The 26326-nt window shown below is 37.8% G+C and overlaps 1 protein-coding gene across 10 annotated transcripts in view; it reads left to right on the plus strand.

Annotated features, from left to right (window-relative positions):
* The first annotated feature begins 1670 nt into the window (after positions 1-1670).
* The window catches only part of ATP11B (ATPase phospholipid transporting 11B (putative)), a 138036-nt gene continuing 113380 nt past the window's right edge, over positions 1671-26326 (plus strand). For 6 of the 10 annotated variants that reach the window (XR_010943597.1, XM_067738158.1, XM_067738160.1 and 3 more), the window contains exons 1-2: positions 1672-1967; positions 25075-25191. Coding sequence is in view for 8 of the 10 variants with exons in the window: in XM_067738158.1 (XP_067594259.1) it covers positions 1941-1967; positions 25075-25191 (144 nt within the window). In the remaining 2 variants the exon portion in view is untranslated. Of the gene's footprint in view, positions 1968-2287; positions 2551-25074; positions 25192-26326 lie in introns of those variants that run through there. The other 4 variants (XM_067738164.1, XM_067738157.1, XM_067738159.1 and 1 more) reach the window with 3 other exon arrangements.

Genomic DNA, 26326 nt, shown 5'->3' on the forward strand with positions numbered 1-26326 from the left:
CCACCATGGCGTTTAGAATCAACTCCTCCCACTTCCACCTTTTGAAAATTGGGACACAGTTAAATGACAACGCACAAAGTGTCCTCTAGATTTCTATTGCTTATCTTGTCTTGACAAACTTTAGTGGCATATAAATAAAAATTTGCTGGCCTAATTTTATTCAGACCACTTGCAGACAAATAAAAATAGGTATGTTCATATTTTTCTTTACAATAGCTTATTGTATTTCTTTACAATAGCTTATTTTTCTTTACAATAGCTTAAGGTTACTTAACCTGAGCACGTTACTTAACCTGCGCTTCCATGTCTGCATCCGCACAATGGGAATAATATTGTATCAACTTCAGTAGTATCAACTTCAAAGGATTGATGGGGTTAAATTAGACCATGCAAGTAAAGAGTTTATTACAGGGCCTGGGACACACAAGTGCTCCATGAATGGTAGTAATGTTTTATCCCTATTACAGGTAAGTAAATGTATCTCAAACTTCCTTTTAGGGTCATAAAGCAAGGTTCAGTTAGAAGAACAAAAGTGAGATTACTTTTTCTCTTTAGATATCTAGTTAATTTTTATAGTTGGATTTATATATAATGTAAAATTCCACTTCTGGTTTTACAGACCATAAATACTCCTAAGGAAAGGCTCTATTTGTGGTGCTGGATAATCATTATATAATAAGGAATGTCTATTGAAACTAAAAGACTGTGTGTTTATATATGCAAAAAACCGTGCCTAGTTTTGCTAATCTCATTTAGATTTCTGTTTTCGCTTAATAAAAAAAATTCTTTAACTCTTGTGTGTCGAATGGTGAAATGTGCTTTAATTCAGCAAAATACTGCACACAATACACATACATAACACTCAAGATGTATACGGGCTTGCTTTTGAATAAACCGAGACCCGGCACTTCATTTCAGCCTTCCAAGTCAAAGTTTTATTCCAGTTGTTTTTATATTCCTTCTTACCTCTATTTTTCCACACCCTTCTCTTATCTACGTCTTGTTACTGATGAGGTGTTTTTGATTGCAGGAGTTCGGCAGTTAACAGTAAACAACTACCTTCCCACAGAAAGTATTTTTCCCCCAACCTGTTCAATTTAGCACTGCAAGACAGCGTATCTTTCTATTCTCCCGGAAACGCTAGTCTGCACCGGACCAGGCCCAGGGGAGTTGCATCCCCTTTCAAAATTACTGAAGTGATCAAGATTTCCCTAGCCCCAGCTCAGTCCTTTGCTAAAGAGAGCTGCGTTAAGTGTTGAGACAAAGGCTTTGGCAATTTCACTGAACCGAAACTGGAGACCTCCGGGAATTAACTTTCAATCACTACACTCCTGATCTTGCGTATGCGTGTCGGGCTGCTGGGGGAACCAAAGAAGGCAGAGAACCAGTAGCAGACCCGCAACAGGAGGTAGGAATAGAGGAGTCGGCCAGGAGCTGCAGACTCGGTAGACAGACACACCCACGCGACTAAATCCTACCCCAGATATGAGGGGAGGGGCAGAGCCCAGACGCCGCGTTCGGAAGCCCGGCCCCCTTCCACGCTCGCCGCCTACTCCACCCACGCGGCTGAGCCTGGGCCCTCGGTCCGCGCAGCCAATTTCGTCACGTCCGGAGGCGGGCCGGGGCGCCGGGGCTGGCCCGGGTGGGGCCGGGGGTGGGGTTGTGGCGGTACTGCGGGTGACAACGGTCAATAATGAAGGTGGCTGCGGCGCGGCAGCGGACTCAGCTGCGCCGGGCGGGGGCGGCGCCGGGACCGCGCCTGTAGGACCTCGGGGCCGGCGCGGCGAGATGGGGCCCCGGCGCGGGGAGTGAGGCGAGCGCGACGGCGAGCGGAACTTCAGCCGGAGGGGCTCTCCTGCTTCCCCCTCTGGCTCTTCGGCCTCCACCTGCAGCCCCTCGGCCCCCGCGTCCCGCGGGACCGGGACGGCAACGGCGGGGGCATGTGGCGCTGGGTCCGGCAGCAGCTGGTAGGTGCCTCCGCCCCTCACCTCCCGGACGCTTGCTCCTGCGCGGTCTCTCGGGCCCAGGTGGTGAGGAAGGGCCGGCGGCGCGGAGCCGCGAGGCCGGGGCGCGGGCTCCGGGCTAGGCCGCAGCGGAGGCGGGCTAGGGCCCGGGAGCCGGCAGAGCCCCGAGCAGCTCCGGCACGCGTCTCGCCGCCGAGCCCGGGCCGCCGAGGTCGGCGGCCGCTTCCTGCCCGCGCTTCTCGGTTACTCCCTCCTCCTCGGCGCACCTGGGCGGCTGCGATCAGAAGCGAGTCCGGAGCGGGGTCGGCGTCCCTCCTGAGGAACTCGGGCGAGGGCACGGAAAGAGAGTAGGTCTTGGGGAGAGAAATGAGGCTTGTGTTTCCTGCCTCTTAACAATTTGGGACTCGTTTGAGCGAAGGGGAGGGTGAGGACTTGTCTCCAGCTCCCTCTCCTCGCTGTTTTCGCGGTTGCGTTATCAAGGAGGAGGGTCACTTACCTAGTCTAACCGCTCTCAACGAAAGAAATTTTACCCAAGGCCTGGGTGAGGGAAAGAAAGAATATTCCAACACCCCGTCTAGTTTCGAAGGTAAGTACGGTAGTTATGGCGGACTTTTCCTTCTTACCTTGTCCTCGCCCTAACCCCAAGTGAAACTTTTCGAACGCGAACCTCCCTTTTTTTCCGCTCTCCCGAGGCAGTTTGAACGAGACCGGTTTGGAATCAATGGTTAACTTTTAAGTTTTACTGGAACACCTGGAGAAAAAAAAGGATCTTAGAAAAGGGTGATTTAAGGCATATAAAAAGCGCCACCTTTCTCAGAATTAATTCACAGAGAAAACTTTCTTGCCTGCTGGCAGCTGCAGCCCGCAAAATACACCACTAAGGCAACGTGACAGTTAGGACTGAAATTGCTCCTGGCTGAAGAAGCCTAACCTTACCTCCATGATGAGGTCTGTTACTGTTTGCGGCTTAATTTCTAAATCGCATTAGTAAATAAATGCTGTTACAACTTCGGTGTTTTCACTTACGAATTCAAAAGGCCGTGAAGCAAAAACCGTTTTTGTGGAACTGTAAAGATTTTGTGGGACCAAAACATTGATACCTTTTTTTCCCTGCTCTGGAAGAACATTTTTTTGTTGTTGTTATGACTAAGAAGTATGCTGTTTCAGAGCTAGCCTTCTGTTAATTCATTTGGCAGTGGGCATCATTCTCAAAAAAAAAAAAAATCTTATAAATAAAACTAGAACTGCCTGCCACTGCCTCAGACAAATGTTAGCTCTCTATTTTTAGGTAATTGGGCATTCATATATCCCAGATATATGCCTTATTAGGAAACCAAGCTAATGATGTCATCATAATACCAGATTGTTGTAATACTTTGGCTTCGTTGCAGTAAGCGGCAGCTCGGTAACTTTAGAAGTTGATTATTTCAGGTCTGATCTCATGCCTTTGATTTGCCCATCTTCATGTATAGAAGTCTTGTTTACCTGATGGTGTTTTTGTGTGCTAGTGGTTCTCTTAAAGTTTTTTCTAGTAGATTTAAGACACCACTTCTCAGTGTTAGGTATTTTTGTTAACCTGAATAAAATCCTGATTGTATAACCATTCTCATCTTCAAGATAGGCAGTCTGGTAATGTTTATTTTAAATGGTTTCAGCTGAACACAACTAAAAGGAAGGGCAGGGAGTTGTGTGGTTAACTTACAAGACAGCTGCCTTACAGGGTGGTTAACAAGTTGAACAAGTTCGCTGTACGCAAAAAATGCCCTCTCTGACATTGGTTGCTCACTTCACTGGTTTTACTTTTAAGTTATCAGTATGGAAGTACGGAAGTATGTAATCAGACCTGTGCCCATGTAGGACTTTGTTTCTCTGATTACCTTTGTACAGTCACTTAAATTATACATTAAAGATAGTGGATTCACAGAGTAATGAAAGTGTATTTTACTATCCCAGTCATAAACAGCCATTCTGGTTACTACACCAAGAATTATTCAATTCAAAGTCTAGTTTAAATTATACTTCCAGTTGCTCAATGAATTGAGTCTTTTAGCAGTAGGTTGGTTCACTTAAGAAAATTCAGATAACTAGGACAGATTTGGAGAAATTAATAAGCAGATCACAAAGACAGGTTTTTTTGAGCTATAAAAACACTTAATTCATCATATGCATCCCGATTTTCAACAAGTTAAATTGTCTTGCCAAAAAAAAAGTTCATTGTCATTTTGTACTGAAACAACTCATATGTTCTATTAATTCTCCTCTAATTTAAAAAAGTTTGACTCCTTATCTCTGCAGACTATTTTCACTTCTTGACACAATGAGAAAAATTAGGAGGTTGTCAGAAAGTTGATGTTTTCCTTTGGGGAAGTAGACTGAAAAGATTGGACTATCCTTTATTTTTTCTTTCTCTTTTGTTCTTTCTTTTTGGGCTCATAATGCTAAAGTTATTTTACACTAAGAAAATTTTCTTATGTCTTTCTGGTACAGTTGGTATTATTCTAGCATCACATGTGTGTTAACTCATTAGAGATGACAGCACCAAGATTATAATAGTGGAAATGCCATTAGCTACTCACTGTATTCTCATATTTAGATTTTTGTGGTAGCCATTAACCACCTTGGCTATTAAAATTCTAATTAATTAAAAATTCATGTGGCTATTAGCTACTATATTGGACAGTTCAGAGTAGGACATATTTATTAGCACAGAAAATTATTGTACAGCGCTACTTTAGACAAATGAAAGTCTTTGTCAGTTCATATTTTAGTTGACATGTAGTATTTCTTTACAGGGCAATGTAGTGCTGTGTTTTTAAAGCACTTACTGTGTGCAGACATAATAAGCTAAATACTGGGGACACAAATGTAGGTCACTGAGGGCCTTATTCATCTCTGTATGCTCATTGTCTCACACAGTACTTGACATGAGTAGACACTGGGTACATGTTTGCTGAATAAATGAATAGGTGAGAAAATAAAGAATGAATCCATAGTATTGCTTCTGTGTTTAGAGATCAAGTGACAAAATTCAAAGATTGACCAGTCCATAAGAAAGCTAGAAAATTACTACAATTTTTAAAAACACAACTTAATGTTGTCATACTAGGATACAGTTTATTAAATTGTTCCATAAATGTAGTCCCTTCAGGTTTGTATCCGCAGTGGTGGAAGGAGGCTAGTAAGATTGTCTTCTGATTCACTGAGAAAAATGGGAAGCTCTTAACCTAAACTCTCAACCCATTCGCATTCACCAGACTTGTTTATATCTTAATTCTAACCTTTCCACTTGTCACAGAGGAAGGTGCGACGGTCCTCTTTTCCAAACTAACCAGTTCACTCGTTCTCTTTCATCCTGCTCTCCGCACTCCATATCAATTTTCTATAGTATGTTTACTCTTTTTCTTTAAGCTGTGAACATGTTCAAGCCTCCTTCTACTAATTTACTTTGCCCTGTACCTGTGTCAAATTCTTTACAGTTTTCTAAAAAATAGGTCTATTCTGCATAATTATGCTGTTCAAGACCCTTGAAATGTGGCTAGTTCAAGTTGAAATATGCTTAAGTATAAAATACACCTAGGATTTAAAAAATGGTATAAAAAAGAATGTAAAAATCTCAATTTTTATATTGTTACATGTTGAAATAATATTCTGGATTTATTCAGTAAAGTCAAATATTGCAATTAATTTTGCTTGTTTCTTTTTACCTTTTTAAAAATGGTTACTAGAAATTTTTAAATTACATATGTGGCTTGTATTTGTGGCTCATGTTATATTTCTGTTAGTGCTGCTGTATAACATTAAAAGTGAGCTTGTGTTTCTTTATGGCACATTATGTAAGTCTAGGTAGCTCACACACTAGACTGTAAATATCTTAGGATGGGCCATATTTTGTTCATCTTTATAGCCCTTGCACTCAAGACAGCAGCTGGCCCATATTGTAGGTACTCGCCCACCAAATGTTGGTTGACTAAGTGAATGAGTATCAGATTTATTTCAGCATCAATTTGGAAGTACCTGTGTTCTTTGCCTTTCTCTCAAGGAATGAATGAGGAGGAGTAGGTCAGGGAAGCACAGGCCTACGGTGGTATTTTTTTGGTGTGAACAAGTAAATTTTAACCTCAAAAATGTTTAAGATCCGAGAGCTTAGAGTATTTGCTTATTTTATCTCTATGTTCAGACTTATATTCTCAGATACCCAATTTTTCATTTGGTTAGAGAGGTCAAGCATTAGTGGAATCCCAATTATCCTAACAGCACTGAAGTAGGGACCTTGTCCAGATACCCCAAAGAACCTTGTGATTGCCACTATCATCATTAAATATCCCTTCTATCCCTGCAGTCTGTTTTCAACATAGCAGCCAGAGTGATCTTATTAAAACACAGGTTAGGTCATGTAATTCCTGTGTTTAAAACCTTCCTGAGGACTTGCCTTCTTGCTCAGAGTAAAAGCCAAAGTCTCTGCTAGATCTGTATCCACCCCGCTCCCCAAACCACTTCTCATCTCTCATCATTCTTTTTTTTTTTTTAATTTTTATATATTTATTTATTTATTTTTGGCTGCGTTGGGTCTTCGTTGCTGCACATGGGCTTCTCATTGCGGCAGCTTCTTGTCACAGAGCACGGGCTCTAGGCGTGAGGGCTTCAGTAGTTGTGGCGTGCGGGCTCAGTAGTTGTGGCGCGCACATAGGCTTAGTTGGCTCCTTGGCATGTGGGATGGATCTTCCCCGGACCAGAGATTGAACTTGTGTTCCCTCCGTTGGCAGGCGGATTCTTAACCACTGCACCACCAGGGAAGTCCTCCCATCATTCTGCACTCACTTTTCTTTATCCACACAGATCTTGCTATTCATCAGAAGTGCTGGGCGTACTTCAGTCTTAGGATTTTTGCCTTGGCCGTTACCTCTGCCTGCAATGTTCTTCCCCTAGGTATCTGCTGGCTCCTTCACTCCCTTCAAATCTTTATTCAGATGTTACCATATCAGTGAGGCCTTTTCTGGCCATTCAGTATAAAATTGTAAATCCCCACCCCCATACTTCCCTATCCCCTTCACTGCTTTTTTAATTTCTCTTAGCACTTATCACTATTTAACATGCTCTGTATTCTACTTATTTGTCTCATTTATATCATGAAAGCAAGGATTTTTGTCTATTTTGTTTTAGTTCTCCATGTAATAAAAGCTGTTTCTCAACTCTGCATCTACTTATAGGTAACACTATTTCTTTCTCATTTATTTATTCATTCACCCAAAGATTTTCTGAACATATACCTGTGATAGCATATTGCTAGGCTCTGGAACTACCAAAATGCAGCAACCCCAGCCCTAGCCATTCTTCGAGGACTAATGGATATTTGAATTGATGTCAGTTTTTTTCCTATTAAAAAAAATGTTGCGGTGATCATTTTTGTTTATGTGTGTTTTTTTTAAATTGGAATACCTAGAAGTGGAATTGCTGGGTCATGGGGTGTGCACGTTATGACTGTTACTAGATATTGCCAGATTATTTTCTAAAACATGAGAGTTCCCCTTTTCCTACATCTTGGTCAACACTTTGTACTGTCAGACTTGAAAAACTTACCAATCTGATGAGTGTGAGAGGTATATCATTTTGCCCTAATTTGCGTTTTGCTGATTGCTAGTGAGATTCAGGTGTCCTGTGTTTCACTCATATGAATAGATTACCCACTTTTCTTTTCTTTTTATTTTATTGGAGTATGATTGCTTTACAACGTTGTGTTAGCCTCCACTGATTACCCATTTTCCTCTTGGGTGGTGTGTCTTTTCCTTATTAGTTTCTTCTGTAGTCTGGATGCCAATTCTTTGTTGTATATGTTGTAAATATCTTCTTTTAGCCTGCCCCTTGTATTTAACTTTGTTGATGGTGTCTTTTTTGATGTTGTAAATTGATTTGTAGGTAAATTTATTAGGTGAATGATTTCTACTTTTTATTACTTGTTTAGGAATTCCTTTTCTACACCAGGGTAATAAAGCTGTTTTTCTAGTGTTTTCTTCAAGTTGTCTAAAAATTTAGTTTTACAACATTTAGGTCTTTAATATACCTGGAATTTATTTTTGTGTATGGAATAAAGTAGGGAATTTGTTTTCTCCCACATAAGAAGTTATTTGTCCCAGTGCCGTTCATTGAATGAGCCATCTTTTCCCCACTAGCCAGTGTTGTTTGCCTTCTCTGTCATATACCATCATTCTCTTTGTTTTGTGTTCTGTTTCTAGGTTCTCTATTGTGTTTCGTTCATGTATTGATCTGTTGGTGCACCAGTAAGGCACTATCTTAGTTATAGTGTTTTATGAGAAGTCTTGATATCTGGCCAGGCAGAACCCCCAATTCCTTTTTTTCCCCCAGAATTGCTTGGAATCTTTACTCTTCCATATGCTATTTTTTATAATCAGTTTGTCTAATTCTGTGGAAATCTTTCTAGGATTTTGATTTGCTCTGCATTGAATTCGTTAAGTTTCTATTCATACTTTTTCCCTTTGATCATGTAGAAGCTATGGATTGTATTTTTATCCTTTTTTTTCCCTAGCTGTGCCTATATATTGAGCATCTCTATCCACCTACAAATAATATAGGGATTTAGAAGATGTTGACCTCAGTATTCCCTCTCACCTTCCACATTACTGTTACATAATAGTTTAGCTCTATTTTTTTCTTTTACCAGCTTTCTTGAGATATAACTCACATACCGTACTGCGTAGAGTTGTGCAGCCACCTCCACACTGTGATGTTTGGACATTTTCATACGCCCTGAAGGAGACTCCCTACCCACTAACTCTCATTCTCCATTCCCCCAAGCCGCTAGCCCCCAGCCGTAATCAATCACTAATCTACTTTCTGTGTCTGTAGACTTGCCTCCTCTAGACATTTCAGGTAAATGGCATCATACACTATGTGGTATTTTGTCACAGTCTTCTTTTCACCTAGTATAATGTTTTCAAGGTTCATTTGTGTTGTTGCATATATCAGTACTTCATTTCTTCTTAATATCAAATATTCCATTGTATATATGCACCACATTTTGTGTATTCATTCATCAATTAATGGACATTTAGTTTGTTTCCACCTTTTGGCTATCAGAAATAATGATTCTTTGACCATTCATGTGCAGTTTGTGGATGTATATTTTCATTTCTCTTGGGTAAATGCCTAAGGAGTGGAAATTACTGGGTCATATGGTACCTCTCTTTTTTGAGGAATTGCCAAACTGTTTTCCAAAGTAACTGCACCGTTTTACATTTCCACCAGCAATTTATGAGGGTTCCAGTGTCTTCATATCCGTGCCAACACTTGTTTTTGCCTTTCTGATTGCAGTCATGGTTGTGAGTATAAATGGTAACTCATGGTTGTGATTTATATTTCCCTAATGACTGATGATTTCAAACATCTTTTCATGTCCCTGTTAACCAGTTTTTTTGTTTGTATTTTATGGGTTTGTTTGTTTGTTTTTTGGTGAAATGATTACTCAGATCTTTTTGCCCGTATTTAAGTTGTCTTTTTTTTTTTTTTTGAATTGTAAGAGTTCTTTATGTGTTCTGGATACAAGACCCTTATCAGGTATGTGATTTGCAAATATTTTCTTCCATAATGTGTGTTGTAGTTCTACTTCTTTTTAAACTCAAAACGTTGTCTTAACTTTTTTTTTTTTTTTTGGGGTACGCGGGCTTCTCACTGTTGTGGCCTCTCCCGTTGTGGAGCACAGGCTCCGGACGCGCAGGCTCAGCGGCCATGGCTCATGGGCCCAGCCGCTCCGCGGCATGTGGGATCTTCCTGGACCGGGGCACGAACCCGTGTCCCCTGCATCGGCAGGCGGACTCTCAACCACTGCGCCACCAGGGAAGCCCTCTCTTAACTTTTTAACTGTAACTCATTTTGATTGATTACAGTGATTTTTTTTAACTCACCATTATTTCTTGAATACCATCTCTTCCCTCTGTATTTACTTTTATTCTTGCTGAAATATACATCCTTTAGTTATTTTTAAGCAGGGCTTCATGTGTGGTAAACTTTCTTAGTTTTTATGTCTTAAAATGTCTATTTCATAATTATTATTGAATACTAATTTAAGTAGATTCAGAATTCTAGATTAACAGTTACTTTCACTCAACATATTGAAGATACTACTTATTCTGTTGCTTTTGGACATTTATTGCTGGTGTAAAATATGCTTTTAATCTAATTGTCATTACTTTGCTGATACTCTCTTAAACGTTGTTTTTAAGATTGTCTCTTTGTCCTCAATATTTTGCAGTTTTTACTCTGCTGTATTCATCATGTTGTTTCATATGATTTTTGTTTTTCCTGCTCTACACTTGTGTGTATTTTAAATCTGAAAGCTGTCATTTCTACAGTTCAGAAAAATTTACAGTCTTTTTTTCCCTTTAAATATTGCTTCTCAGGCTTTAATTTTCTCATTCTCAAACTCTTGATTGATATTAATCTGTGCTCTGGCTCTTAACTTCTTGTTCATATTTCTCATCTATTTTCTCTGTGCTGCTTTCAGTGTGAATTCCTTAGTTCTAGCTTCTAGTCATCAGTTCTTTCCATATCCAATCTAGAGTTCATCCTTGTCTTCTGAATTTTTAATTTAAGTGACTTTTTTTCCCAGAATTTATTATTGGACCTCTTGCGTTTCTGTCTGTTCTTGATGCATATTGGCCGATTTGTCTTGTAATATTTTGTTCTTTTTTTAAAAAAATATATTATTCTGTTACCTCTTTGGAGGTTTTAAACATGTTTAAAAGTACACAGCTTTTTTCAACCTCCTTTCAGTTGACCTGACTCTAGGACCCTGGTACAAAAGGGGATTGAACTTCAGGCTGCCTATTTCCAGACTCAGAGTCCCAAAGGCTCAGCCCCTGATTACCGAAATGATTATCTTGCTTTAAGCCTAGCTAAGTCGTCTTAATTAAAGAAAAAAACATTTTTTGTCTGTCTTTGCTTTTGTGAAGTAAAAGGAGGAGTTCAAAGTATGTACTTTTCCAAGGTCAGTAACTAATTAGTGCCAGAGGCAGGACTTAACCCAGAGAGTTTTTCCAGAGAATTTAGCAGTGTGGAAGAGAATTAGCAGTAGCAGCAGTTTTCCCTATATATCTCTTTCCTAATCCTGCCATTTTAAATCTATCCAAGAGTGAGGCAAGAAGAATGAGTTAGGGAAAGAAATTCAGGCAGCAGTGGTACTCTGGAGATGGGGGTGACAGGTTTGTAGAGGAAAAGGAGAGAAGTGATCAAGGGTTCCTGTAGTTAGTCAGCTATGGCCATTTTCAAGTTGACATAATATTTTAGGTACCAGAAGAAGCTAGGCCTTGCTTGTACCTTAATATATATCTCCTCTTGAATATGTTATCTAATATCAAATGCAATACATTTAAATTGATTTTGAACAGCATGGCAAATTTTTTGAAAGATTTTCAGTTTTAAATTTCTTTTTTCATCTTAAACTTTAGGAACCACAAACTATTTTGAAGTTTGAGAAGTTTGTGATGTTGAAATAGAAATTGGAAATGCTGAAGAGTTAAGATAGTTGTCTTTTTTTTTAATTTAATTTTTTTTTTAATTTTTAAATTTAAAGCAGGGGCTTTCTCTAGTTGCAGCGAGCAGGGGCTACTCTTTGTTGTGGTGCGCGGGCTTCTCATTGTGGTGGCTTCTCTCATTGCGGAGCACAGGCTCTAGGCGTGCAGGCTTCAGTAGTTGTGGCACGCGGACATTAGGGCACACAGGCTTCAGTAGTTGTGGTGTGCGGGCTGAGTAGTTGTGGCTCGCGGGCTCTAGAGCGCAGGCTCAGTAGTTGTGGTGCACGGGTTTAGCTGCTCTTGGACCAGGGCTCGAACCCGTGTCCCCTGCATTGGTGGGCAGATTCTCAACCACTGAGCCACCAGGGCAGTTCCTAGTTGTCCATTTTTATTAATAACTTTTATTACATCTGTAATGAAATTATGCCATACTTTATTTTTTATATTTAAAAATCGTTATTTAACTCTATTCAGAAGAATGTACTTGATAATTTTCTATAGAAAAAAAGTGAGTCATCTAATGACTTACTGCTATTTCAGTCAAAATTTTACTCATTTTACTTGATATTTGTTTCACTTTTTGTGCTTATTAAAAGGCTTTTTTTTTTAATGAAGTTTTATTCAGGCCCTTCTCATTTTGGTATTTCCACAGTACCAAGCATATTACCTAGCACGTAGTCAATGTTCACAGTATTTGTAATGATTATTAAAATCATACAAATCATAAATTATAGGGTAATTTAACAATAGGGTAATTTAATAAATGAAATAGTAAGTGGCTTGATATTTCATAATGGTCGAATATTTTTACTTAAATTGGTGCAGTGCCTAGCATAGTATCAAGCACATGTTCCTCAGTAAATACTTGTGTTACATATTGGTCTTTTAAGATTTTGCTTTGAAGAGTCTTTTGCAATGAGTGCAATTGATAGATAAAGCTTGAGTAGTATATAAGTCAGTTCAAGTCTTAATCACATTTTACCTAGGAAATTGTTTCTTCACTACTGCATTTCATGAACTACAAAACGAATATAGATATCCTTCCTTACCTCACTTCTCCACTATGCTCTTTAATATATTAGTTCAGAAAACTAACAAAGATGTGAGGATGGGCTTGATTTTTTTTTTTTTTTTTTTTTACTACTGAAAGGTAAGGAAGTAGTTCTTAACCTTGTCTTTTCCTATTGAAAGTTTCTTTTAATTTATTTTATTATTTATTTTTGGCTGTGTTGGGTCTTTGTTGCTGCACACAGGCTTTCTCTAGTTGCGGCGAGCGGGGGACACTCTTCGTTGAGGTGTGCAGGCTTCTCATTGAGGTGGCCTCTTGTTGCAGAGCACAGGCTCTAGGAGCATGGACTTCAGTAGTTGTGGCTCACAGGCTCAGTCTTTGTGGCTCGCGGGCTCTAGAGCTCAGGCTCAGTAGTTGTGGTACACGGGCTTAGCTGCTCTGCTGCATGTGGTATCTTCCCGGACCAGGGCTGGAACCCCTGTCCCTTGCATTGGCAGGCAGACTCTCAATCACTGCGCCTCCAGGGAAGTCCCTCCTATTGAAATTTAAATACTGTGGAGGAACTGGCCTCTAACTTAGATGTGCAGACCTTCAGACTTTGTGTGTCCAACTCCTATGCAACATTAAAGGGAATTGATGCAGTGCTTACCTGTGAGTATTGATCAACCTTTTTTCCATCGTATATTTGCAGAATTTAAAAAAAAGAAAGAAACTTAGGAATTTATTATGAGACAGGAAAAGTCAAAATTCTTAAATAATCAGAGATGCTTTTATCAATCTTTATATAGTCTCTTAGACCATGAGTTCCCTAATAAATGATGTTTCCTGTAGATGGAGATAAAGTTTTCAGTGGTCTATGGCAAAATGAAAAAAGCAAGGTCAGTGTAACACACACGTCTCTGTGTGTGTGTGTGTGTGTGTCTTTGTCTTTGCTTAAACTTATATATGTCCTTGTTTTTGAGGACTGTCATTTTAACTTTTAAAAAATTAACTTTTTATTTTAAAATAGTTTTAGATTTTCAGAAAGTTTGCAAAAATAATAGAGAATTCCTATACATTCTTCTCACCCACTTTCTCTTATTGTTAACATATTACTGTGCTACATTTGTTACACTAATAAACCAATATTAATACATTATTATTAAACCCTGTACTTTATTTCATATTTGTATATATTGCAAAATGATCACCACAGTAAGTCTTGTTAATATCCATCACCACCCAGTGTTACAGAATTTGTTTCCCTGTGATGAGAACTTTTTAAGATCTACACTCTTAGCAATTTTCACATATACAATACAGTATTATTAACTATAATTACCAGGCTGTACATTATATCCTATAACTTATTTATTTTATAACTAGAAGTTTGTACCTTTTGACTCCCTTCACCCAGTTCACCCACTCCCCAACCCCACCTCTGGCAACCACCAGTCTGTTCTCCATTATTTCTGTATCTATGAGCTTGGAGTTTTTTTTAGATTCCACATATAAGTGAGATCATACAGTATTTGCCTTTTCTCTTTCTGACTTATTTCACTTAGCATAACGCCCTCAAAGCCCATCCATGCTGCAGCAGATGGCAAGATTTCATTCTTTTTGATGGATGAATAATATTTTATAATTTTATATATATATATATATACACACACCACATTTTCTTTATCCACTCATTTGTTGATAGACATTCAGTTTTTTCCCGTACCTTGGCTATTGTAAATAATGCCACAGTGAACATGGAGTGCATATATCTTTCAGATTAGTGTTCTTCATTTTCTTCAGATAAATACCCAGAAGTGGAATTGCTGGATCATATGGTAGTTCTATTTTTAATTTTTTGAGGAACCTCTGTACTGTTTTCCATAGTGGTTGTACCAGTTTACATCCTCACCAACACTTGTTATTTCTTGTCTTTTTGATAATAGCCATTCTAACGGGTGTGAGGTAATATCTCATTGTGGTTTTCACTAGTATTCTTTTTCTGGTTCAAAATCTCATCTGGGATGGGGCTTCCCTGGTGGCGCAGTGGTTGAGAGTCCGCCTGCCGAGGCAGGGGACACGGGTTCGTTTCCCGGTCCGGGAAGATCCCACATGCCACGGAGCGGCTGGGCTCGTGAGCCATGGCCGCTGAGCTTGCGCATCCGGAGCCTGTGCTCCACAACGGGAGAGGCCACAACAGTGAGAGGCCCGCGTATTGCAAAAAAAAAAATCTCATCTGGGATAACACGTTACATTTAGTCTTCATGTGTTCTTAGGCTCCACTGGGCTGTGATAGTTTCTCAGACTTATGAGAAGAACTAAGTCTTAGGTTGTTTTCCTTACTTTCTTTTTTATTAATATTCTTGCTTAGAAGAATTAGAAGTTGGCAAATTTATGTTAGTTTTCCAGTTAAAATTTTTTTTACTGTTCTGTGAAATCCAAAACTCTGTGAACCGTTGCCTTTGGTTATCAGAAATCAGTGTGATGACCATTAATAATTAGTGTCTCCAAGTTTCCTAATTATGTTTTTTTGTTATAAAAGAAATATCTATTAGTAATTTTTTAAAAAAGTGAATGTGAAGTTTAGAGTTAATTGAATCTTATAGGGAAGAATTGGTGATCTGATTTGTGGCGGCAGTCAGTTTCCATTAGATGTGAGTGTAGACAAAAAGCCATAGGAAGATAGGAAGTCTGTAAACACTGAGTAACTGAACTTAGTTACTCAGTTGATGACTGTATCAACTCATCATAAAGGTATTTCTTAAAATTACCAAAATAGAAAATTTAATAGTATATGATTTCAGCTTTCTTCATTTTTCATGTTCAAATTTTTAAATTTCATTTCGAATTAGAGATCCTGTCCATTTCCACAGTTAATGCTTTATACCTTGGCTCTTGATTGTTTTCTCTTCTTTTTCCTTGATCCTTCAGTGATTTTTCCTTCCCATAACTTTTTCTTCCTCTTTACCAGATTCTTCATTTCAAACATAAAAATAAGCTTATGATTTGCTTTTACTAAAAATGTTTCGCTTGATCCAGCTTTTCAGTTGTTAACCGCTATCCCCACTTCCCCACCCTCCTCTCCATCCCCAGTCATTAATCCACTGTAGCCCTTTTAACTGTACTCAAACTGCGTTGGCAGAAGCCACTGATGATTTACGAATTGTTAAATTCAGTTGTCTTTTTTTCAGTTCTTATCTTCCTTTGCAGCATATGAAATAATTCCTTTTTGCAACTTCTTCCCAGGTTTCTGCCATACTACTCTTCTTGTGTTTCTTCTGCTCTGATGATCTTTTTTCCTTTTTGCTTATTCCTTTTCTGCCACATGTATCTTAAATGATAGCCCTCAGAATTCCATCTCCTACCCTTATTCTCTTCCTCTGTATTCTCTTAACAGGCAGTCTCATACATATCTTTGACGTTAACCACCATCATTATGCTTGCTGGCTTCCAATCTCAAGTCCAACCCTCTCTCCTAAACTCTACATAAAGTTGCTTAGTAGATATCCATGCTGGGTGTACCATATTCAAACCAGAAAATAATTCTAGTTTGATCTTAAATATGTGAGAGGAAATAGGAAATTAGGTGATATCTAAGAAATAAATTGTAGGGCCTAAAATACTAAGGTTTCATCAGCTCCAAGTGGGCAAGGACTAAGTCACGTATTCCTTTTTATCATCAGTGGTCCTTAGTGCATTGAAAAGCACCTAGTTAAGTACTCAGTAAATACTCTTTGATTGGTTGTTAAAGTAAATTTTTTTCATTACGTGCCGGAAAATACCAAAAGGCAAGAATTTGCAGATCAGCAGTAGAATTTTAATAGTCATTATACAGGGTAAATGAATTGTTTGCCAAAAGAACTGAAAATATGCGAACATACTCTTTTGTGTTTTTTTAAAAATACATTTTCAGAATTATGTCAGTTTGACCCAGTGTTGCTGAATAATCATTTCCATGCTTAAAATTTATCAAATTTTCATAGCAATAGTTTAGGATTTGCTAAGTTCTTTTTTTTTAATCTTATATAGACATGTTTTACTTTCTTCTGAAGCATGTTTCTCAGGTTCCCAGCATATAAAATTAGTAAAACAATTGTGTATCTTCCTTCCACCTTACTTTTTTCTACCTTTTGTTTTAGTTCTTTTCTTAACTAAATAGGATTCACTCGTTGTCTCTATTCTCTGACTTCAATATATTTTTATGTTGTTATTGTTTAGAATTTTTCTCCGTAACACCTAAGCCTGTTTAAATATGTACTTGGAAATATTTGTTGTAGTTTCCTAGTTTGAATACTGATATTCTGCTCATGGTATAAGCAGCAGCTTCTAACTTGAGGGGATTCTATTATAAACCCAAGATAGTACTTGTAATATTGGTTAGATTTTGGCCATAAAAGTACATAGTTTTCAATCCTGTTGGGCCCAGTGCCCCCTATTTCTAACAGATATTTCATAAGTGTTCTTTCCATTTTTATCTTGAAATAAAATTTAAATATATAACCTGCTACATATATAACTTGATTTTTTTAAAAAAATCAACATTATAACCCTAGTTATGGAGGAAACTAGTATGAAGGAAAAATAAATACATTTATATTAAATAATATCTGTTTCAGTATGTAAGTACTCAATTGTAACTACACTAAAGGTAGTGAATAATAAAATGCTGTAATCAGTGTGACTTCATGGCTACTAGTGCAGACTGCTGAAAGTGTAGTGTATTGGTGACTCATATACAAGTGACATTTCCATTGGTGATGCAGTTTTCTGAAACAGTGAACACTCTGGGAAGTTCTGACAAAATGTTATCTTCCTTCATTTTACATGGTAGTTGCATTGCTGAAAAATTCACAAATCCGTGCAAAGCATTTTGTGTTTGTTTTTAAAGAGGAGGTTCATATTTTTCTAAAGAGATTTTTACGAATGTGAATATCAGGCAGGGCATTTGAAAGTTGTCTGCTTCACAGGACACTTCCTTGTTGTCAGGACTCTGATGTTCATTGAAGAATGTCTAATATCTCTGCCCCACCCATTCACCCACCTACTAAATGCCACTAGACATCCCCACCCCTCAAATCATTGTGAAAATCAGTCCCAACCTCATTTCTGAAAATGGTTTCTAGAAGTCTTCCTTCCTTTCCTTAGGCTCATTCCCCAAAAGGAGTTTTAACTTTGAGGCGTGTAATCTCTTAGCTCTAATTGAGAACCATTACATATAATTTCTCTCAATGAGAATAGGGAAACACAATTAAGCAACTGATCAGAAAACATAGGTGAGTAGAAAAGCCTGTAAAGCAAACTATATGGTCATTCAGAAATAGTATTTCAGTGATAGTGTTATTTTGGTTGATTTGCTAAATATTAATGCTTGGTATTCAATTGTAGCTATCTGGTAACAGGAACAGCATACAATTTCATTCAACATAAGAGCAAGAGTGTTACCAATTTTGAGAAACATTTAAAATGTTTATAATTATGGCAGGATGAAAGGTAGGATGTCTAGGTTGTGGAAAGTGAGACTGGTAGTAGGTACAAGATTGTTGGGTTTTGTTATTGCCGCTGCTGCTATTTATTTGGTTCCAGTTTGTTGGTTCAGGCATTCCTGAAAACAAGTTTCCTATATATAAAATTAACAGGACAATTGTGTATCTTCCTTCCACCCTACTTCTTTCTACCTTTTGTGTCAATTTTTGTCTCTATTCTTTGTCTTCAATATACTTTTCGCCAATTTATTAGTTTTTTAATTTTTATTTATTTTTAATTGAAGTATAGTTGATTTCAATATACTTTTTAATGTTATTGTTTAGAATTTTGTGGGTGTGTCTTTGTGATTGATATATATTTTAAAATATTACACTTTGAAGATATTTTGTAAGGGATGTGTTTTCTGTGTAAAGGATATTTGTCTCTGGCCTCAGAACTGTAACCCCATTGCTTCTGATATACTGAGGAGGACGTAGGAAGCCATCTTCGTTGCCGTTGTTGTTTATGATTGTGAGTGGAGAGGGAGAAGGCTTAAAAATGTTTGGGAAACCTTACTAGAAATTCCATTTTACTCTTCTGTCTCCAATCTGGATACCACAGGTAGAAGAGTTACTAGTTTCATTCCTTATCCAGCCGGTGTTCAACTGGCTAGGTAAACCAAAAAAATCAATTTAGGGTTCTTGGTTACAGAAACCTTAAATTCTCCCTTAGTGAAATCTGTGATTTTAAATTTGATCTAAACTAAGACTACCTCACACATTTATTTTTATCGTAAATGTCTCTGTGATTTCAAATCACCAGTCTAGCAAATAAGAGACATTTACTGTCACAGTTGAATTATGGTCAGATAGGATTCTTGTAATCCAGAAAATCCATGGTAAAGTCCCAAATGGGTGAAATTGACATATTTTTAATTCTAGTAAGATATACTTAACATAAAATTTGCCATTTTAACCATTTCTAAATATACAGTTCAGTGGCATTAAGTACAGTCACACTGTTATGCAGCCATCAATCACCACCATGTGTCTCCTGAACTGTTTGATCTTTCCAGACTGAAACTTTATACCCATTAAACACTAATGCCCTGTTCCTCTCCCCTCCCCAGCCCCCCTTGAATAAATGCCTGGCAAAGTACGAATTTGTCAACTCTTACTCCTTATATAAGAGGAATAAATTTAAAATTTCGTCCTTTTGTCACAGGCTTAATTTCACTTAGCATAATGTCTTTAGTGTTCATCCATGTTATAGCATGTGTCAAAATCTCCTTTTTTTTTAAGGCTGAATAATATCCCATTGTACACACCGCATTTTGTTTATCCATTCATCTGTCAATGGACACTTGGGTTGCTTCCACCTTTTGGCTATTGTGAATAATGCTGCCATGCACATGGGTTTACAAATATCTGTTCAAGTCTCTGCTTTCATTTCTTTTGAGTTTATACACAGAAGTGGAATTGTTGGATCATACAGTTATTCTGTGTTTACTTTTTTGAGGGGTCACCATATTATTTCCACAGGGGCTGCTAGAGGTGTATGTTGGAGTGGGAAATCAAGTTTGGGAGGTAATATAAGAGATGAGCTTCCTATAAGAGATGAACTTCCTGTAGTAAAGTATTTGCAGATGATTTAAGATGTTTGGAGTCAAAGATCACTCTAAATTTTGAACCCTGTAACTAGAAAGCCAGTTCCTACCAACCTCTGCAGTAAGCCAGAGTTCTTGGAAGCCCAGACTGGTCTGATAGATGGCAAACTACCTTAAATCCTAAAATGAAAATTATGTAACATGATACAAAAAGTTAAAATTAAATTGTGTTTAGATCATGGACATTTTAAGTTATTCCCTCTCACCTTGCTTTGGTCTCTTAACAGTGTAAAATTATCTTGTTCTTATAATACCTTCGTATAGATGTATTTTATTCAAAGTCTATATCCAGGAAACAGTAATTCACAATTAAGTTTGTAGATTTGGTAAAATACGTGAAATCATTCTTCCCCAGAAGTACTGTGTACATTGGAACACGTAGCCAACAAAAATCACTTTGTGTCATAGAAAGTGTGTGACCGAAATAAAGGTTCTGTTCATTTATTTTAATAACAGTGCCATTGCAGTTTTGAATGCTTCTTTTTATGTTGTTTTTCATGGTTTTTGGTTTGTTTTGTAGCTTCTTTCTTTCTATTATGGAGGAAGTAGGTCACACATAGGAATGATTAAATGTACAAATTTAATCACTGAACTCTAAAAATGTTTTCTTAGTTATGTTAAAGAAGTGTGGCAATATTTAATTATAGGACTGTAGTTTTAGTTTCTTCTTAGCTCTTATTTGTAATGCTCGTATTTTTCATAAAATCTTTGGGATTTTAAGAATAGTACAGAGGCTGGTATATTTGGTATGAAAATATAAAATGTTATGAGTCATTTCTAAGTACTGCTTTGTGCCAGAGACCAACATCTAAAAATTATAAGCTGTTTTCTGGTTTGGCTTCCCTAGGTTTCATCAGTTTACTGTTACAAAAGGAGTCTTTTTCAAATCAGTCCCATGTGTTTTCAGTTCTTTCCTTGAATGCCATCATGGGAATTTTTTTCCACCTTAAATGCTCATCCACTTTTTTTTTTTAAATTTCTTTTATTTATTTATTTTTGGCTGCATTGGGTCTTTGTTGCTGCGCTTGGGCTTTCTCTAGTTGCAGTGAGTGGGGGGCCAATTCCCCACCATGGCGCGCAGTCCTCTCATTGCGGTGACTTCTCTTGCTGCGGGGCATGGGCTCCAGGCACGCGGGCTTCAGTAGTTGTGGCTCGTGGGCTCCAGAGCACACGCCCAGCAGCTGTCCTGCATGGGCCTAGTTGCTCCGCGGCATGTGAGATCCTCCCAGACCAGGGCGAACCCGTGTCCCCCGCATTGGCCAGCAGATTCCCAACCACTGCACCACCAGGGAAGCCCAGATCCACTTTTTTTAAAAGTACCTGTGGTTTTCACATATGCTCATAAATCCAGACAGAAAAGAGGTTTTTAATTTCATACTTTTTTAGAGTTAATGAAAGTTGTTATTTTTAAATAGTTTAAATTTATGTGCTTCCAAAAGCCTATACAGTTGACCCTTGAACAACATGGGTTTGAACTGTGCAGGTCCCCCTATATGTGGATTTCTCAATAGTAAATACAACAGTACTATAGGGCTGAATCTGAGGATGCAGAGGGCCAACTCTGAAGTTATACTCAGATTTTTGACTGTGTGGAGGGTCGACTCCTCTAACCCTGGAGTTGTTCAAGGGTCAGCTGTACTTTTTAGCAGGCATTAAAATAAAATCAGGATGGGGACTTCCCTGGTGGTCCAGTGGCTAAGACTCTGTGCTCCCAATGCAGGGGGTCCAGGTTTAATCTCAGTCAGAGAACTAGATCCCACATGCCGCAGCTAAGAGTTCGCATGCCGCAACTAAAGATCCTTGTGTGCTGTAGCTAAGACCTGGTACAGCCAAATAAATAGATGTTAAAAAATAAAAATAAAACCAGGGTGGCTAGAATAGCATTAATGTATCTCAGTTCCTTTATCCAGGACAAGATGAAACCATAGAAGAAAGGAGCAAGCCATCCAGGGGTTCAGGGTGTGAATGGGTAGTCTGGGCTGAAAGTGTAATACATACCAGAGGTTTCTGAACCCTGATGTGTAGCCGTAGCCTAGTGATTAGGGAGTTCGGATTGTACAGTAGCATAGAATTGCTGATAATGCTTGTTAGAAATAGCATGAAACTATACTTGAACTTCACATTTATGGTATAATTATACAATTAATTTTGATAAACTCTGTTTGTTTTGATTCCTGTTAAACAAAGTAGAGGTGTTATTGAAGCAACAATTCTCTGTGTCATTTTTTTAAGTTCCTTTTTTTTTTTTTTTTCCAATTTAATTTTATTTTATTTTTTGGCCACACCACACGGCTTGTGGGATCTTAGTTCCCTAGCCAGGGATTGAACCCAGGCCCTTGGCAGTGAAAGCGCAGAGTCCTAACCACTGGACTGCCAGGGAATTCCCCTCTGTGTCATTTTTAAAATATGGAATATTGAGGTGGGGAACTGATTATAAAAGCAAGACCTTAGATAAGTGGTTCTAACTTTCTTTATGTCATCAGAATCTGAGGAAAACTGTTCTGTCATCAGCAAAATGCATGTATGGGAGTTCCCTGGTGATCTAGTGGTTAGGATTTGGCCCTTTCACTGCTGTGACCCAGGTCCGGTCCCTGGTCAGGGAACTGAGATCCCACAAGCCGTGTGGCATGGCCAAAATTTTAAAAAAAATTTTTTTAATGCACAGATATGCAAATTTGCGTACAATTTCAGAGATTCACAGACCTGCCCTAAGTCACTTTTCTCATTTTTGGACAGTTTTGTTCTTTTTAGTTCATGGCTACTTGAATTTGTGGCAAAGAAGTTGATGCTAATGAATTGAAGTTATAGCTTTAATTTCCATGAGAGACGCTTAGCTGTACTTATACCGCAGTCACAAATATAAAATTTAACTATTTTGTGTGTGTAAAAAAATACCCACAGCCACATGTATATACATGCCATTGATTATAACATGATTGGATAAGGTCATTTTAATTAATCACTGGAAAAACAACTCAAAATACTTAAGTGGATGTTATAGCATCTTTGGGAATAAGGAAAAACATACTATCATTATTCTCCTTTTGGTATTGTCATCTTATTTTAAATTATGATTTCTTGGAATATGGCGATGCTGAATTTAAAATTCAATTTAATTTAAAACTGATTTTATTCTTGGAACATCTCAAAATATCTCCTTGAAATAATTGTAGAAATCTCAGGAGTTCCAAAACTTTAGTATGTGGTCACTGGTTCATCCAGGAGAGAGGGATGGAGAATGATGAGCATTTGCTTCCTGTAAAGTGCACGCATTTATGTATATAGTATATTAATTATAGTAATGAATGAGAGGTTATAATGTAAACATCAGTATATTTTGGGGGAGGGCATTTGTTTTGTTTCTTTTTTTTTTAGAGATTTATTATTTTATTTATTTTTGGCTGCGTTGGGTCTTTCATTGTGGTGCACGGGCTCTTCGTTGCAGCGCGGGCTTCTCTTTAGTTGTGCCATGCAGGGTTTTTTCTTCTCTGGTTGTGGCGCACAGGCTCCAAGGTATGTGGGCTCTGTAGTTGTGGCATGCGGGTTCCAGCGCGCGTGGGCTCTGTAGTTTGCGGCACACAGGCTCTCTAGTTGAGGCACGCAAGCTCAGTAGTTGTGGCACATGGGCTTAGCTGCCCTGCGACATGAGGGATGTTAGTTCCCTGACCAGGGAGTGAACCCATGTACCCTGGATTGTAAGGCGGATTCTTTACCTTTGGACTACCAGGGAAGTCCCTATTTTTTGTTTCTTAACTTTAGATGTACATAGTAATAATCTTGGTGGGATTTAGCAAAAAATAAAATAAAATTTTATATCAGTGGTTCTCAGTCTCAGTTGTCTTGACATCTTCTTAAAGATTTGTATACTCTTTCAAACCCTCAAGTTTACTTTATTTTTCTTTGTCTCAGAAGTTTACATGCATGGGGTATGACTTAGTGTTATGTTAACATGGTTACAGAGTGGATACAGAATAAATATGCTTCATGGAGTCTAATGCTTCCGTTACCTGTGTGTCCCTTTTGTTATTTTATGAACGTTACAGGCAAACTTCTGTGGACCATCTTTGAAAAACACATCCATAGACTACAGCAGTAGCATTCAAACTGTTTGTTCATTGATTTATTTATTGAGTTGGAGCATGTTATGATATGCTCGAGTATGTAACAAATCACATAATCCTTCATGGTTTAACATAGTGCTTAAACTCAGTAAATAGTTATTGATTGAATAAATGGTATATATCTTTTAAATGATTATGATATTCCAGATAGAGCAGTGAGTTCTGACTCTGATTTTGGAACCTGCCCTCTTTCTCCCATGAGTTGTGACAGGGCACAGTTGTGAAATGTTTAAGAGAAAATTTATGAGGAAAATAAACATGTGTGCCACATTTTATCCTTAAACTGATTTTGAAATCGGATACATAATGGCACATCAACAAAATGTGGTCATCACTTTAAGTAGCATAAACAAATAAAATAAAACTTCATTTTTTAATGGAGTATACAAATATATTTAATTTGCACAGTTCTGTACTAGCTTTTTCTAAGATCACAAAATAAATTGTTTAAAACCATGAATAACAGCAGTTGAAACCCATATATAGCACTTCTAATATTCTGATGTGCTAAACAAAACATCCCTCTAGGTAATATGGGAATTTCCACTATTTGTGTCTGTGCTTAGTGGAAATTTTACAGGGATGCCGGTATCTATCAAAGGAGTCTTAAAGATTCACTTGCCCCTCTGGAAAAGAGTACAATGCTGTAGGAATAAAGTATCAGTATTCTTGTCACCAGGGCAGACTTTTCCACTAGAGATCATTCCTAAATGTACCTTAATTGAGGGTCTTCTAAATTTGAGGCCAGAATTATAGCATATATCCATATTTCAGGGAGTAGATTGATAATGTAACTAGCGCAAAGAAATGCTTGTATGGAATGGGCTATCCAATACATTTTATCTGGGCTATCCAATACATTTTATGTCCTCTGGGAACAAAGCCCTTTGAAACCGAGTTGATCTGGGTGTAAAATAAAATGTAAGCCTTTGTCCTTAGATATGGTAGGTGCTGACTAGGCCTTAGCTACACAGGACTTCCATATCACTGGCTAGGAATCTATCCTAAGAGAAAAGCAAGGAACCCCAGGAATGAAAGGGAAGGAAAGAAGCCTTGTCTTCAAGTGCTTCTGTAGGTCTTCTTGTGGTAGAATTTCTGACAGAGTATGGACTATTTTTCATTACCAGAGGTTATTACCTAGTTAGTTTATATCTGAAGAAAATGTACCTGTTTACTTTGAAAGAAAAAAATATATGGCTTAACTCTTCTGATAATTAAATAGATTGAGCCTATATGCAGGTCAAGGCCAGTAATAATATGTGTAATATGATCAGTTAAATAGAACCAGCAGTAAAGAATCATAACAACTAACCTTGTTGTCCATTATTTTTCTTTTGCTTGGCCTTAGGGTTTTGACCCACCACATCAAAGTGACACAAGAACTATTTACATAGCCAACAGGTTTCCTCAGTATGGCCTTTACACACCTCAGAAATTTATAGATAACCGAATCATTTCATCTAAGGTAAGAATTAACACTTTTATTACTAAAACTGTGGGTTATGTACTATTTTGTTTTAAAAGGTGATTTGTTTGTATTTATATCCTTAAAAATTCAAGGAAATGGTGGTTGGTAGATGTATCTTAACAAAAATTGTGAACTGTAAAATAAAAAGTTTCTGGTTGCTAATATCAGGTGGCCAGTACGCCCAAAATTACCCTTAGTTGCAATTAAACTAAGGAACTAATATTTATACCATGTGCCAGACACTGTATTAGGTACTTCTCATATTATTTAATTCTTAAAACAACTTTAAGATAGCTTTAACAAAGTGTTGTTATACTCATTTTATATCGGTTTTTTCAATTGAAGTGCAGGGAAGTAATTTACCCAGGGATGAGATCGGAGTTTGAACTCAGTTCTGTGTGACTTTAAAGCCTCACTTCCTCCAGTTTTATCATTCTTCTATAAACATTTTATAGTACCAAGGAACCACTTCACTTTTACATATTTTTCCTTGGTTCAGTTTTTCCTATGGCATTTTTAAGATGTCTTAGCATTATTCTATAATCTTCAATTTCAAAATAGACTATCTGATAGACTCTTCTCTCATGATGGAAATGTTTTCCATGCTGTCTAATATGATAGCCATTAGCCACATAGGGCTGTTTAGGCCTTGAAATGTGGTAATGTAACTGAGGAACTTAACTTTTAATTTAATTTTAATTTTTTTTTAATTGTCAGTAGCCACATGTGACTAGTGGCTACCTTATTGGACAGTGCAGTTATAGAGGATGTGAGTCAGAAACTGAGGGTAAGGTTCTCTCTGAGCATAGCTATTGCTTAATAGACCACCTTAAGAAGCATCTTTGTATTGCTCCTTCCCTCTCTTCCAGGGCGACTAATATTTTCTCTCTAATCCTGATCTCATTTTTCTTGAAGATGTTGTTTTAGGCCAATGGTTCCTTTTCCCTGTTCCTTTTTTCCAGGCTTTACATTATTTACATATGCAACACACGCATTACTGACATCTCATTTTGGACAGTGGTTCTAAAGCAGAGGGCAGGAAGGGGAAATATCAGAATCTAGGGTAATAGAGGAGCTTTAGATTAATGATACAGTTCTTAGTAAGTGATGCAAGAAATAAAAGTCCTTCTTG

This window comes from Pseudorca crassidens, chromosome 5 (genome assembly GCF_039906515.1).
Source record: "Pseudorca crassidens isolate mPseCra1 chromosome 5, mPseCra1.hap1, whole genome shotgun sequence".
Taxonomy (NCBI): domain Eukaryota; kingdom Metazoa; phylum Chordata; class Mammalia; order Artiodactyla; family Delphinidae; genus Pseudorca; species Pseudorca crassidens.